The 16,068-nt window shown below is 42.7% G+C and overlaps 1 protein-coding gene across 16 annotated transcripts in view; it reads right to left on the reverse strand.

Annotated features, from left to right (window-relative positions):
* Positions 1–1,293: 1,293 nt before the first annotated feature.
* The window catches only part of CFLAR (CASP8 and FADD like apoptosis regulator), a 56,621-nt gene continuing 41,846 nt past the window's right edge, over positions 1,294–16,068 (reverse strand). For 14 of the 16 annotated variants that reach the window (XM_061608029.1, XM_061608023.1, XM_061608019.1 and 11 more), the window contains 2 exons: positions 10,211–10,688; positions 2,081–8,281 (listed from right to left, as the gene is read on the reverse strand). In XM_061608029.1, coding sequence (XP_061464013.1) covers positions 8,146–8,281; positions 10,211–10,688 — 614 coding nt within the window. In that variant the 3' untranslated portion in view covers positions 2,081–8,145. Of the gene's footprint in view, positions 8,282–10,210; positions 10,689–16,068 lie in introns of all 16 variants that reach the window. The other 2 variants (XM_061608032.1, XM_061608031.1) reach the window with 2 other exon arrangements.

Raw genomic sequence — 16,068 nt, forward strand, 5'->3', positions numbered from 1 at the left:
AGCCATGGTGGCTATTCTCAACTGTCAGAGGAAGCATGTCTCTCAGAGCCAGTTACTGGGAATAGCAGTTGGGGGTAGATTGCCGTTTGTACTCTGGTGCTGCTTGTGGGTTTCCCATCAGGCATCTGGTTGGCCACTGTGAGAACAGGATGTTGGACCAGATGGAAGTTTGGCCTGATCCAGTAGAGCTTTTATGTTTTTAACAAGTGTTCTTTCCTCATTTTCTCTTTCATTTCCTTATCTCTTCCATTTCCCCTCCCCCCCCCTTATTCTTTACTTAAGGAATGTGTTTGGGTAAGAGTCAGAGCAAGTTTGTTGCTAAAATGTTTTTCCGAGTGTGTGTAAAAAAAGCAATCTGGGGAAAAGCAGTAACATTAAAGAACAATAAAAAGGGTGCAGTTGGCAGTGTTTCCATACATGCTGCTTACAGCTATACTCTGACATACCTCCACTGCTGGAGGCAGTATACCCTTAAATGCTAGTTGCTGGGATTCACAAGTGGGGAAGGTGCTGTTGCACTCGGGTCCCGCTTTTGGGCTTCCCATAGGCATCTGGTTGGCCACTGTGAGAACAGGGTGTTGGATTAGATGGGGTTTTGGCTTGATCTAGGCGGCTATTCTTTTGTTCTTATTTGCTAGGAAAGGACTTAAGACACTTTGCTGAGTCTGAAATTCTTTTGTAAAAGTATCAAGACGATCTATTTTGTGCTGTTTCTGGTTGACCTGATACACAATGTGGGTCTGAATGAGTTTCCAATATGACATTAAGTTAGAATTGAACATAAACGCATGTCTTGTTAATGATTCAGTCCTATTTCAGAACAAAGGAGTCAGACTTCAATACTTTAAAACGGGTGATTAACCTTTTTTTGTTTTTTGGCCCAACAGCCACATTCACCTTTGGCTAGCCCTATAGGGCAGGGATGGGAAACCTTTTTTAGCCAGAAGACTGGATTTCCTTCTGAGCAATCTTCAAACGGCCATATGCCGGTGGTGTGCAGAGCCAGAGGCAAAAGTGTGTGGACCAATGGATATGAATTTTATCTTTGTACAGGCGGCTAGTTTTCACACATATACACACAGACGTGCCTTATTCTCCATCTAGAGGAGCAAGAGACACACTCCAGCCAGGCAAAAACACACAAAGTGTGAAGTATGGCTAGTGAGGGGTGCAGCCTGAGAAAGCTTGGAGGGCTCCTGGGCCTGAGGGTCCCCACCACTGCTCAAGGGGTTGAACACAAGCAGTGGGTGTGGATGCCCTAAACTGTTTGTCTCTGTCTCTGAGAGAGAGAGAGAGAGAGAGAGAGAGAGAGAGAGATCAGCTAAGGGGGGATGGTCATGTCCTTTTGCTTATCGAAAGATCTAGCTGATAACAGAAGAGGGGGAGATTTGCATCCCCAGGAGGGCACTTCAATCCAGTAGCTACTTTAATTTTTGTTGTTGTCACCAAAATAAGTGAGCACAGGGAAGACGGAGGGTACTGAAAGAATGTGCTTGGGATGTCAGATCAGGTGCTTGCACTGGGGATTGGCCACCTGTTTTAAACATAGTTAATACTCACCCCACTCAAACAACGACTGCCCAGTTAGCCTGACATATGAACATTCTTTCACCCATTCACAACAGTAAGAGGAAGATGTATAAAACACTTGAAACAAGTAAATGATGGCTCAGTTCTATCACTTAATTACAGCATGCATGTATGAATCATCATGGGCCATCACTTCAATCATCATCTTACCTCAAACACACTGCTCTTAAATGGAGTCAGTACACATAGCCATCTTTGGGTCATCACTGATAATTAATCAGGTAATACACTTCCATGTGTGAAGCGGCCCTGAGGAGAGTCACCTTGTATTGGAAAATGTCACTGAGTGAATCCAGCATAAGCTGGAGCCAGTTGACACTCATTTACAACTGCCTCCAAAGGAACATGTCAAATTGAGACCAAGGCTGGGGGGACCCAGGTCGTGGAGTACTGTGTGTGAATGTTCTCAAGGCCTGCTGTCATGATCCCTTTGCTCGGAGTAAAAGAACAGAAGTGCTTTATGTGTTATGTAGAAGAAACATGTTGTAAATCTTAGGTCATAGATCCAAAACCAAGGCCAGTTAATACTTTACTCTTTAAAGTTAGGTACATACAGTACTCAGGTTTAAATGGCAAAATATATGCAACACCATCAACTGTTAAAAGGATATGTACATTTACATGGCCAGAGTTCCTTGCAAATGAGAAGTGGGTTTCCTGCATCCGGTGGCATAATTTCATACAGGTGGCAAGGAGAAAAAATGGGGGGAAAGGGACTGGTAGAGGGGGGGAATGCCCTATCTTCTGCCTTGTCCTCAACCACCAGCAATATGCAGCTCCCAACAGACCCCCAAGGGAGTGCAAGCCTTGACAAAAAAAATCCCCAATTTTGTTGCAACAAGGAAATTGCATAGAAAAAGGATTGAGTATTACAACCCAAACCTATGTATATTCATAAGTAATTCCTTCCAGTTTTAGTGGGGTTTACTTCTAGGTATCTTCATAGGTTTGTAGTCTTACTGTCTGATCTTATATGTGTTATTTCCAGAGGGGTAGCCATGACAATCTGTTGCAACGAAAGCAACGAAGTCTTGTGACATCCAAAAGACCAACATATTTATTAATCTTTCAAGGTATCACAAGAGCCTTAGTTCTTTATATAGAGTTCAGCATGCTTAAGCTCAACTCTTCCTAATTCTGCATGGGACAGGGATGCCAGCCTATTACTAAAAGAGGTAACCTGGGACATCCCAGAGGCTTTATCTTTCTGTAACATGAAATCCCGTCAAGTGACAATTACTGTAGAAAAACTCTAGCCTTTTAAGGTATGCTAAAAAGAGCAATATATTACTTAATCATGAGTCCCTTAAGACAGATATGAGGAAGGGTTAATATCTGAAATACCAGTATACTATTTTAAGGCTACATACACACCAACCTGTTTGTAGCACAAAAACATAGTTTTTCTCAATCCAGAATCATTCATGAGTGTCCACAACATGCTTTCAATCTAGATTGTTTTGAAATCCTGCTGTCTACAAGGGGTGGGTGTGGTTACTTGATATGCATTTGAAAACCCTCCCCTTGATTAGGTTATCCACACCCTTCCCTCCCTACGCATGCCCCAGATGAATGAAGAGGTGATTGCAGATCTTGATATATGCCTACCCACTATGTAACTGGTTAGCTGTGGATATATCCCCTTCCCCATGTTGCCAGGACTGCCTACAATTGTTTTCAAATGGACACACTGCAGGGCAATGCAAAATCAATCTACAAATAGCTTTTATTTTCAGAATGAAAGCAGTTCCTCAATTACTGCTTTTCAGGAGCAAAAACTATGTAGGAAAAACAACTACACAGTCTCCACTGATTCTAGAATAAAATGTTGTATGCAGCCTAATATTGAGTATAGAGCAATATCCTGCACTGACTTAACTTTCCTTTCCAGCACCTGCTCCCTGCTGAGATCTGCTCTGGAGGATTCCTGAGGAGCAGATTTTAAGGGTGCATGAAAACTGAGGGAGGTGTTGTCATGTGTTCTTAGGCTAATTTCCACTTTGGTTCATTTGGAGTCTGGCATATTCTGGACTACATTTCCTACCCCATACCCCGTTTTCTGGCTCGTTGTGCCTTCCTAAATACTGTGAAATGAGGACAAGGAGCAAGAACCATCTTTTGGCACTTTTGGAGGAACATGAAGACCCTGAATTAAATATTATCTCAAAAATGTTGTTTTTGGCAGATTTCCCTCATGCCCAGCAGACCAATCCCATTGTTCAAAGACAGCATTAGAAAGCAAAAACAGTTTTTCTTAGTGTCAGCAAGAAATACACACACAACATGAAATCACCTCATACCCAGACCCCTCCTTTTCATGTTGATTTGTAAGAGGGAAAGTGTATTTAAGAGCAGGGCTTGAGACCTAAGATTGGCGGTCTGAGCTCCAACATGTACAACTGCACTCTCAAGGAATGTGGCGCAGGACTGCAGGCCACAGAATGGGAAGGGAGTCTGTGTCTTGGTGCAAACCTTGAGACAAAGAGATTCCTTCCTGCTTTTTGGTCAGAGCTCCTTCACACCACTCCAGCTGTATTCCACTGCCCACTCCTGGGCCTAGGACAGGTAATCTCCGCTACCTGTCATTCCTTACAGCAATAGGGACCTGTTGTTTCTGTAGTTTAAAGTTATGAATGGGTTAGTGTATTAATGATTAATGCTGCCACACACCCAGTAATTTTGTAGTGCTATTCTTCTCTTTTTTCTCAATAAATGAAAGCTTTGCTTTAGTCTAGTTTGGACCTGCATTTTTTGAGTTATGCACCCACTATTTAGGCACATTTCAGGGCAAAGCAGTTCTTTTATCCCTAGCAAAAGATCCCCCTCCTCTCAAGGAGGTGTGTTTAATGGGACACATGGGTGGTAGGTTCCCACACTCAGGTTCCCAATAGACACGTCTTAACATATATATTAGAAATCCACAATCTGCAGTCAAGAAAGCCGTACAAGTAGAATACAGTAATATTAAGACATCTGTTTGCAAATTGCATCCCCCATTTGATCTTTAACATTTAGCTGCCTTATACCAAGTTAGATCATTGGTCTGTCTAGCTCTGTATTGTCTACACTGACTGGCAGTGGCTTCTCTAGGGCTTCAGGCAGGGAATCTTTCCCAATCCTACCTGGAAATGCTGGGGATTGAACCTGGGACCTTCTGCACGCAAAGCAGATACTCTACCACTGAGATACAATCCTTCCTCAATGATGCATTTGACACACTTAAAAAACAACCACCCTCAATACTCCAGAAATTTTCCACAGTTGATATTAACAATGTTATGATACACCACAGAAATGTATTCAAAAACACTGAATGGGGCTTACCCCCAAGTATGTAGGGTTAGGACTACAGCTCACTACTATGCAGCATTAAGTACATCAAAATCGACTGATTTAGCTACCTAAATCTGCGGAGGATCATGGTGTAAATGTACCTTTGAGTTTTTCTTGAGCTTTTTATGCACACATGGGCATGTTTTTATATCAGTGATAGGGACCTGCGGTTTTCCAGTATGTTGGACTCCGACTGCCATTAGCCCTGGCCAACGTGACTTACTCTCAGGGATGATGGGAGTTGTAGTCCCACAGCACCAGAGGGCTACAGTTAGCCACTCATGTTCTAAATGAACTATTGGTAATGGATTCTTTGTTAAATGGCTCCTTTTCAGGCCAGCTGTACCCATGCTTGTTGAGGAGCAAATCCTACTGAGTTCAGCAGAGCTTATTTCCAAATAAAGGCGTGTGTGGTTTCAGTCTTAGACGGAGCGTCAGCTTAAATGTGAAATGATTTGAGTGCTCAAAAACTGACTATTGGTTTCACTATGCTTCTTCCCTAGCACAGTCCCATTTCTCTCCCCTTTTTAAAGAGAATTGCTGTTCTGTTTCACTCTACAAACTTTATCCCCATTTCATTTCCCCAAGTGTACATTCATCAAGCAGTTAATATTTGGTAGGGGTCAGGCCATTCAAGGGAGAAACGTTTGGGAGAAAACAAGCAAGTTTTGGGCCATTATGAAGCTTCAATTATGGTATATTTGAGGGATTTTATTACCCCACGTTGCAGCTCAAAGCTGATGTTACCATGCTGGTTAGCAAAAACAGAAATAGCTTAATTCGGTATTCCCTATATATATATATATATATATATATATATATGAGAGAGAGAGAGAGAGAGAGAGAGAGAGAGAGAGAGAGAGAGAGAGAGAGAGAGAGAGAGAGAGAGAGATGATAAGGTACTACAATTCCTTTGGAAAGCTACTATACTAAAAGCCACTTTGGTTATTATCTTAATAGAAAAGTGGGGTGCAAATATTAAATGAACCTTAAATGACTAAATTAATGTAAAAGGCATTCAAACAGTTGTTTAGAAGAACTGGGGTTCCTCAGATCCTATTAAAGATATGGAGAAATTTTTCAAACATAAACAGACATCAGGGCATATATAAATTTTTAAGTCTGAAATGCCTGCCTTTTGAGGGAGCTGGAGGGAAAAGCAGGAGTGGGGGTAGGGGAAACAATTATTGAAAAGCAACTTTTAAAAAAACCCATGCAATCACACATGTAGGTGAAACGTATTTTATATTTTGAAAAATAATAATAAATAAATATATTAATGATATTGCTTGCTAAAGTCTCTCAGTCTTATGGCTTACTGACATTACCAGCCGAATAAAAATCTCAAACAGAAAACACATTCTGATTCAATTCTACATCAAGACTTTCTACACTCCATATCTTGGTAGCAGATCAATCTTTCCCCAATCAAGAACATACAGAAGTATTCCTTTTTTGTTGTAGTAGTATTCTTGGGTCTCTGAATGCTACTGGACTACAAGTCCCATCATCCCCAGCCAGCTTAGCCAATGGTCAGGGATGATGGGACTTCTAGTCCAACAACATCTGGAAACCCAAGGTTGAAGAACAGTTTACCATACACACTAGACCTTGTTTAATCTGTCATGAACTCAAACCTATGAAGCCAGTTAGACTAGCGCCATCCCATAAGCATAAGCTACAACAGGGCTATAGGCTGCCTGTACTTGGTAGAAAGCTAGTATGTGTTACTTTGAAACTCTGGATACATGTGATATTTTGGGGTGCCTCCTCTCCATGTATTCCACACTGCAACAATTGGTGAGGTTAGAAGTGCTTGGGCACAGAAGGGGAGAGCTACTCACTGAAGAAATCAATCTGAGATATGCCTCCTCCCAATAAACCTTGAATGGGCCCAATTATGAGCCCTACCCAGGTGTTAAAAGGGGGAAAGAGGCAACGCTGGGACTGGGAAGCCATGCATAGCTTCAAGGCCGTGCAACTCTCCTGGCCCAAGTTCTCAAATGCGCAGAGAGCTTCCATGGATATCAAAGGGCACCCCACTGCCAGAGTTCACGCTCTTCATGAGAATCATGTGATCTCAAGGGGGAGGGGCTAAACATATGATCTTGCAACTCCACTGCACCTGCGTTGTTTCCTCCCCCTTTTAATGCCTGAATAAGGCTGTGGTGCAGAAGTGATCGCAGATTATGTCCAAGAAAGATGCTACATCTTAGTTCTTGGCTGCTAAAGTCTACATGTACAACCCCAGCCTGTCAGTTTAGACCGGGTATGGGGAACCTTTCAACCTCCTGATGTTGTTTGAACTATAACTACCAGCTCCAGTAAGCATGGCCAACGGCCAGGAATGATAGGAGTTGTAGATTAGCAACATCTGGAGGTCCAAGGTTCCCAACACGTTTTATTCCTTCAAAAACAATGAGCAGCTGACAATCGTGGTCTCGCAGCAGCTTTCAGAAACATTTGGTGTATTGTTTAAACACTGGACGTTATTGACTCTTAGTGACATATTAGATTATTTCTATTCACTATTTGAGATTATTCTTCGCATGTGAGCCATTGCTTGTTAATTTACTTTGTTAGATTGGGGGGGGTGATGCTTGTATAATGATCATATGTCAATAAAATAAACATACAAAACAACACCAACAACAAACAACAAAGACAAGTGTAATGTGGTGTCAAAGCTAAAAGGGGTCCCTGTTCAGCTAAGCTCCTTTTCCCAGTGGCATTTACACCAGAAGGCTCTTCTGACCAAGCAGTGGTACTTCCTTTACTCCGTGTGACTCAACGGGCCAAAGTCCTTGGACTTACTTGTCGCTGCCCTTGTTTACTCTCTGTCTGTGAGCTCAAACAGATCTGTGGCATCTTAGTCTGCACGCTTCCTTTCCACTGACCTCGCAACCACCCAAGAGGGGAAAGGGGCAGAAAGGAGGAGACTTCTCTGAAGGAAACCCTAACAAAGGTTTAAGAGAAAAGTTTAAAAATCAAGGTATGTGCTCAGTGACTTCTATTAACCTGCTACACGTGCTGTAGGAATAGATACTTGCCAGCTGCCTCCTTTTGCCCAGCATCTGTCTGAAGTCTGGATACCTGGTGGCTTAAAGAAAGGACAAAATCTTACCATGCCTGGTAACACTTGGCTTTTCAAGGGAAATGGGTGGATAATGCTCAGAAACAAGCCTCACTAGGGCACACCCATCGTAAGTTAGGTTTGTACATTTAGCTGACAGAAAGAAAAAGTTTTTTCCTCAGGGTGTGCTTCAGCAGGACTGAATATTGGTCCCTCGGGTTAGTCCTGTTCCACTCATAAATTTTGCTGTTCAGCTCCACAAGAATATCCAGCAGGTGCAACTTCCTGTAAAGAAAAAGGAGGAGCGGTCGGGAAAGAAAAGAGTGAACATTTTCAATAATTAGGTACATAGTAATCCATAAACAAATTACAAATAATCTCCAGACAAACAGCTTGGGGCTTTGCAAGAATATTTTGTTGCAATTGAATATAGTGGAGTGTATCCAATGCAAGTAGTCAAACTCAGAGTAGACCCATTGGAGTTAATAAACCAGAGTAACTTAGGTTTATTAATTTCAATGGGACTACTCTGAGTAAACCTTAATGGGCTGCAACCCAGTATTACTTGGCTGCCTGGTATTGACAGACCCAATTTTGAACATTCCACTTAAAAAGGTCCACTCCTAATAATGTTCACTCAAAAGTAAGTCCTATTGATTTCAACAGGGCTTGCTTCCCAGTAAATACTGAGGACGGTGGCCTTGAGAGATTTGAGGATGTGTATCTTGCACTGGTCTTGTCCCTCAAGTCAGGGCCACACCTTGCCTCATGCAGGACACTTCACCCACTGAAAGACAGCAAAGTTGGACATCAAGTTGGATAATTCTTGATTAAGGGTTTCCAATTTTCAAATACAGGAAGGAACATAATTATTCTTTCTTGAATGTTTTCATTCCGTAACTGTAAAATAGAGAGTCCCGTGTGCAGAGTCTCTGTGTAGCTAGCAACGGACATAGTCCGAGGTCTTTGATGTCAAAGGCTTCCTCTTTGCACATGTAAAAGGAAGTATTATGTGAAGCATGCCCTTGCTCACATAGGGCAGCAAGGGGAAAAACCCAACTTGTAGAGCTGTGCATGCACATCAAAGATACAGCACTTTTGCCCATGCTTTCTACTGCAGGAACCAGGATCTGAGCTGGATTATTAATGCAAAAAAATTAAAATATTTTAGCCAGATGCATGCTCTGCACCAAGAAAAGCTGAAATCTACGCCATGCATAAATGTAATGCTATGAGGAAATCTGCACAAGTTATCCTATTTTGTGTAAGTTATTCTGGTGTTGCTTTTCATGGCAAAGAGCAAGGAGTATGAGAGGTGCTAGAGTCTTGCACCCCAACCACCAGGAGTCTTATTCAGCCACCCCTCTGGATTCTGAGATGTCAACACACACACTTAAAAGTGTATAACAGGGCAAAGCTTATTATAGCTTGGTGATACAGCACATGCTTTGCATACAGAAGTCCTCAGGTTCAATCCTTGGTGCATCGCCAGTTAAAAAAGAATTCAGGTGGTAGGTGATGGGGGGGAAAATCTACCCCAGACCTGGAAAACTACTGTCAATCAGAGCAAATGGTATTAGAAGAGATGGACAAATAGTCTGATCTCATATAAGGTCACATCCACACCATACATTTAAAGCATATGACTTCCCCAAAGTATCCTGGGGACAGCAGCTTTTTAAGGGTGCTGGGAATTGTAGCTCTGTGAGGAATAAACTACAGTTCCCAGGATTCTTTAAAGCATTAAAGTGTTATAAATGTGCTTTATATGTATGGCATGGATGTGGTTATGATAGTTTCCTATGTTCCTATCACAGCTGTTGCTAAGTACTTGGGACAGTGTTTATTACATAAATTTGCATAACATTTGTCAATTTGTATCTATAGATGCCTGGTGGTTGGAAGTCTCACCAGCACTGTGCTTTGCAGTGTGCTCTGTAAGCATTTTCTTTTTTTTTGTCTGTCTGTCTGTCTGTCTGTCTGTCTATCTATCTATCGGCCACCCCCTTAAAATGCTCCTGCTTCCTCTCTTCATTGCTATACAGGCTAGAAACTTGCTATTTAAATGAAAGCAGATTTTCTCAAAAGCTGTATTCTGCAGCCATTTCCACATCACAGTGCATTTTCTGTGCTCGTGGAAATGCAAAATACAAACAGGAATGACCAGGAGGACAAAGTGGAATCGTTATCTTCTTGATGGTGATGACTTCCCACCTTTTATGCGGATCAATCAGAAGCTCAGTTAGAGCAGACAGATAGTAGGAGGATGAACTCTGTGATCTCTCCATGTTCGATGCATTCAACATGGACAGGCTCCAAAGAACGTCTGCTCCTTGCGGGATTGTACACAGATCTCCATCCGCCTCTAACAAGCTGGGGTTTTCTTGCCAGGTTCCTGGCTCAACATAATTCTGGATAAAGAACAGCTTTGGCTTTCCCGAGAGATAAGGGCATGCATCTCCAGTAAAAAAATTCTTCAACCTCTCCAGAGAGAATCCGGGAACGATGGGATTTGTGCAGAAGATGCCTTGGTGGTTTCCTCGACTGACTAATATGCAAACAAAGCAGTCATAGTCTTTGTGTTGTTTCAGTCTTGCTACCTCGTACAGCTCACGCACCAAGGAATCCACATTTGGGAATAGGCAACAACGAACTTCGAAGCACAGTGCTTTAAAGGTAACTGTCAGCATACCTGGAGAAAGAAAATCAAGCAAACAAGATGGAAGTTGAGTAGTCATGTTGCTTGTAAGCTTTCATCAAATGGATGTAGACATACAAGCTGTCTTTGAGAGTGTTGCATTCCCCATGAAGGACCATGTACATGGTCTAGGAAGTACTTCTGGAATCTGAATACAGTAGAAGCTAGGTAATAAGGTGTTTTGCTGTACCGCAAATTCAGATATACTACAGGAATGACGACGTCCTCGAGTACAACAGTGTATATCATACCACAGTTTTCGTTATAATGCAGGTGTATCCTTTGTCTCTTAACCCCAATGTTGAAATAAGCTTCCACTGTATAAGAGTCCTGCTGGATCAGGCCAAAGGCGCATCTAGTCTAAAATCCTGTTTCATAATGGCCAACCAGATGCCTCTGGGAAGCTTAAAAACAGGACATGAATGCAACAGTTTTTTCTATTCCCAGGAACTAGTATTAGGAGGCACACTGCCTCAGACAGTGGAGAAGAACATAATCATTGTTGCTAGTAACTGTTGATAGCCTTAACCTCCATGAATTTGTCTAATCCTCTTTTAAACCCACCCAAGTTGGTGGCCATCATTGCCTTTTGTGGGAGTGAATTCCATAGTTTAATTATGTGTTGTGTACTTTCTTTCATCTGTCTTGAAACTTCCAACATTCAGTTTCATTGGATGCCCCCATGTTCTTGTATTATAAGAGACATAAGAACATAAGAAGTGCCTGCTGGATCAGGCCAGTGGACCATCTAGTTCGGCATCCTGTTCTCACAGTGGCCAACCAGGTGCCCAGGGGAAACCCTCAAGCAGGACCTGAGTGCAAGAACACTCTCCCCTCCTGAGGCTTCTGGCAACTGGTTTTCAGAAGCATGCTGCCTCTGACTAGGGTGGCAGAGCACAGCCATCACGGCTAGTAGCCATTGATAGCCCTGTCCTCCATGAATTTGTCTAATCTTCTTTTAAAGCCATCCAAGCTGGTGGCCATTACTGCATCTTGTGGGAGCAAATTCCATAGTTTAACTATGCGCTGAGTAAAGAAGTACTTCCTTTTGTCTGTCCTGAATCTTCCAACATTCAGCTTCTTTGAATGTCCACGAGTTCTAGTATTATGAGAGAGGGAGAAGAACTTTTCTCTATCCACTTTCTCAAGGCCATGCATAATTTTATACACTTCTATCATGTCTCCTCTGACCCGCCTTTTCTCTAAACTAAAAAGCCCCAAATGCTGCAACCTTTCCTCGTAAGGGAGTCGCTCTTTTCAATACCTTTCCTAATTATCGCTAGCATGGAATTTGCCTTTTTCACAGCTGCCGCACACTGGGTTGACATTTTCATCGTGCTGTCCACTACAACCCCGAGGTCTCTCTCCTGGTCAGTCACCGCCAGTTCAGACCCCATGAGCATATATGTGAAATTAAGATTTTTTGCTCCAATATGCATAATTTTACACTTGTTTATATTGAATTGCATTTGCCATTTTTCCGCCCATTCACTCAGTTTGGAGAGGTCTTTTTGGAGCTCTTTGCAATCCCTTTTTGTTTTAACAACCCTGAACAATTTAGTGTCGTCAGCAAACTTGGCCACTTCACTGCTCACTCCTAATTCTAGGTCATTAATGAACAAGTTGAAAAGTACAGGTCCCAATACCGATCCTTGAGGGACTCCACTTTCTACAGCCCTCCATTGGGAGAACTGTCCGTTTATTCCTACTCTCTGCTTTCTGCTTCTTAACCAATTCCTTATCCACAAGAGGACCTCTCCTCTTATTCCATGACTGCTAAGCTTCCTCAGAAGTCTTTGGTGAGGTACCTTGTCAAACGCTTTTTGAAAGTCTAAGTACACTATGTCCACTGGATCACCTCTATCTATATGCTTGTTGACACTCTCAAAGACAATGCCCAACTGCACCTTTTACTGGCTCCAGTCATACCTGGAGAAATCAGATGTGGCCTTAGTCATACATTCCTTAGCTCAGGTACGGAGAACCTGTAGCAATCCAGATGCTGATGGACTTTAACTCTCATCATCCCTGACCATTGCCAGTGCTCAATGCGACCAAGATTTCCCTATACAGTAGGGTCTCACTCATAAGGCAGGTTAGGTTCCAGACCCCCGTCGAACAGTGAAAACCGCCAAAAGGTGGATCAGCTGTAGCGCAGGGGTCTGGAACCTAACCCACTGATCGCACCAGATGAGGAGGAGATCAGCTGTAGCACGCTACAGCTGATCTTCCCCTCCTCAGGCATGATTAGCTCAAGTGTGGGAGTCTGATTGCGCCAGAAGAGAGGATCAGCTGTAGCGATCTTCCCCTCCTCCAGCACGATCAGCTGGAGTGTGGGAGTCTTTTTGCCCCTGAGGAGAAGATCAACTGTAGTGCACTACAGCTGATCTTCCCCTCCTCTGGCGAGATCAGCTGGAGCATGAGGAGCTCCAGCCCTCCCTCCAGCTGATTGCCCTGCTAGCGTTGTATTAGCGGAACACCAAAAAATGGGGTACCAAGAAGCGGGGGCCTACTGTACTGTTGACAGTGGGCAGCCTTAAAGGATGGCTCAGAAACGATAACTGGTGCAAGAAATGGCTGCCACAATATTGCTTAGTGCTCAATGTTCTGAATGCATTATGGAGATTTTACATTAACTGCACTGGCTCCCTATCTGTTTCGAGGCTCAGTTTAAAATACTAGTATTTTATTTATTTATTATTTAATTTATATCCCACTCTTCCTCCCAGCAGGAGCTCAGGGCGGCAAACAAAAGCACTAAAAACACTTTAAAACATCATAAAAACAGACTTTGAAATACATTAAAACAAAAATCTTTTAAAACCTTTTTTTAAAAAAGTTTTCAAAACATCTTAAAAAAAAGGTTAAAAAAGGTATTTTCCTTTAAAGCCCTTAGCAGTCTGGAGCTAGGTAATCTTAAAAGGACTGCCTTTGCCCATATGAAGCTCCCAAGCCTTAAAATTGTCTTGTTTTCTAGCCTATTGCCACAGGAAGTGCAGTTCTGGATATGAGCCACAGGGGCCTTCTTGGTGGTGGGGCCATGGTTATGGAATGCGATCTGGCAGTTTTCCTCTCTTCCAGCTTTTAGATGGGCAGCAGTTAAGATTTTTTACTCAGGCAGGTGTTTAGCGTTTAATTTCTCTGCTGTTTTAATTTATTTCATGCTGTCTGTGCTGCCCTTTTTAATTTTTTTCTTATTGTTACAATGACAGTTTTACTATTTATTCTCTTCACTGCTTTTAACATTCCAGAAAACAAGCTACAAATAATATGAAAAATAAAATACAACCAAGGCACTCTCTCTGCCTGTCCATTCATCCCTCCCCTTCGGTATAGCATCCAGACTCTTGAGAATCTCAGTTTCCATTCATTAGAATTCAGTATCTTCTTCCTGTGGCTATGGAGATATGCTTGAAATTACGTGGGAAGTGCCTAATGAGAACTCACAAGCCAGAAGAGCTGTCGGATGAGATTTCCATTGACTGGGAGATGGGGTATTGTATAGTGACTTACTCCATGCCATGATTAGCTAAACCAGAATAGATTATGCATAGTAAGAGAAATTGCATATGGCTGCATAATCTGAAGATTATGATAGGCCTGATTGGTGATTGGACTGGGTTTGGTACATCACAAGCTGTGTAGGCCAGCCTCAAAGATACACAACCTCCGTTTCCTGTCAGTCCCCAGAGCAGGGATGGAGAACTGTTGCTCTCCAGATGTCCTTGGACTACAACTCCCATCAATCCTGCCCATGGTGGCTGGGGCTGGAGTCCAAACAACACGTGGAGGGCCGCATATTTCCTTCTTGTGCACTAAGGAGTAAAGCACTCCACTTTAGGAAAGCCTTCTCTGAAATGAAGTCAAATGTTTTCAGGATCGTCTAGAAAAAGCAGCGCCTTGACATTTGAAAAAACAGTATCTCGGAACAAAAACGTAAAATTGTCTGAAAGAACATACAACGGAGTGGGAGATTATACAAACCATGTTGTACAGGTAAGTGAAAATTCTCTGGTTCTATGAACTTGTGGGGTGGGGGAGGGGAAGAAAGATGCCTGTTGCAGTCAGTAATACAAGAGTTAGGCAGGTGTCATGTTAGGTCTTGCTGGATTATTTATTTGTAGATAACCAATTTTAGTTGCAAACACGCGCACGCGCGACAGACAGTAAAATATCACTTCTTAACAGGAATGCTCCTCTTCAGGGATTCAGCCAGCCATGCCCGCCTACAGGATACTTCATTCTATTCCCACCCCAACTCTACTTCCATTTTTTTCCTTTTCCAGCCTACAGTAAACAGTCAATTTTCTATGGCAACTAGTACTGAGCATGCTCAGTCCTCATGGGGCTGTTTTAAAGGAAATGAAAATACAGTAGGGCCCCGCTCATACAGCGGGTTACGTTCCAGACCCCCGCTGTAAAGCGAAAACCGCTGTAAAGCGGATCCCATTGACTTACTTTGACCAAAATGGCGCCCGGCGGCAAAAAACCGCCGTAAAAGCGGAACAAGCGCTGTAAAGCGGGGCCTTTCTACAATTCACAACCGCTGTATTAGTGGAACGCTGTAAAGCGAAGCGCTGTAAAGCAGGGCCCTACTGTATTTATCCCTTCATGAACTCTAATATGCAGTCCAGCCATGAGAGGGCAGTATTGCATAGTTATACCACCCTCTAATACACAGTGTACATCAAAATGAGGAGCAGGGGTAGGGTACAGCACACCACATACTCCAACCTGATTTTAAAAACATCATCTATCATGAAACTTCAAATGGAACAATTTTTCTCTAAAGGATGATCAGCAGGAGGCAAGGCAGGCTTAGTGCCCCCCCAGTCTTCCTCCAATATTAAAAAAACAGGCACCCTTAAAAAAAACCCAACCCAAACCATTGCTGGATACTCAAAAATTCTTCTGATTTCTCTGGAATTGTTTTGCAAGACTAATCTTAATAGAAGAAAAGATAGAGAGAGAGGTGATCACATAAATAAACCTAGGATGTCACAGTGAGTAGCCGGGAATTTATTCTGTTTCATGCATGATGAATCCACTTTGACTGCTGTCAGCTTAATTTTTCATAGACAGCAAATAGTAACTCCCTTTTACATACGACTAGGATTCCAAAGAATTTAGCTATAATATGAAGCCCCATCTTATAGGCCCTTATAGGGCCCAATTCAAGGTGTTGGTATTAACCTTTAAAGCCCTATACAGTCTCGGCCCAGTTTACCTGAAGGAGCACCTCCAGTACCACCAACTTAGCCGCCTGACTAGATCAGCCACGCAGGGCCTTCTCTCAGTACCACCAACGAAAACAGCTAGGTTGGTGGGAACTAGGGAGAGGGCATTTTCAGTGGCGGCCCCCACTCTCTGGAAC

This window comes from Rhineura floridana, chromosome 2 (assembly GCF_030035675.1).
Source record: "Rhineura floridana isolate rRhiFlo1 chromosome 2, rRhiFlo1.hap2, whole genome shotgun sequence".
In the NCBI taxonomy this organism is placed as follows: Eukaryota; Metazoa; Chordata; class Lepidosauria; order Squamata; family Rhineuridae; genus Rhineura; species Rhineura floridana.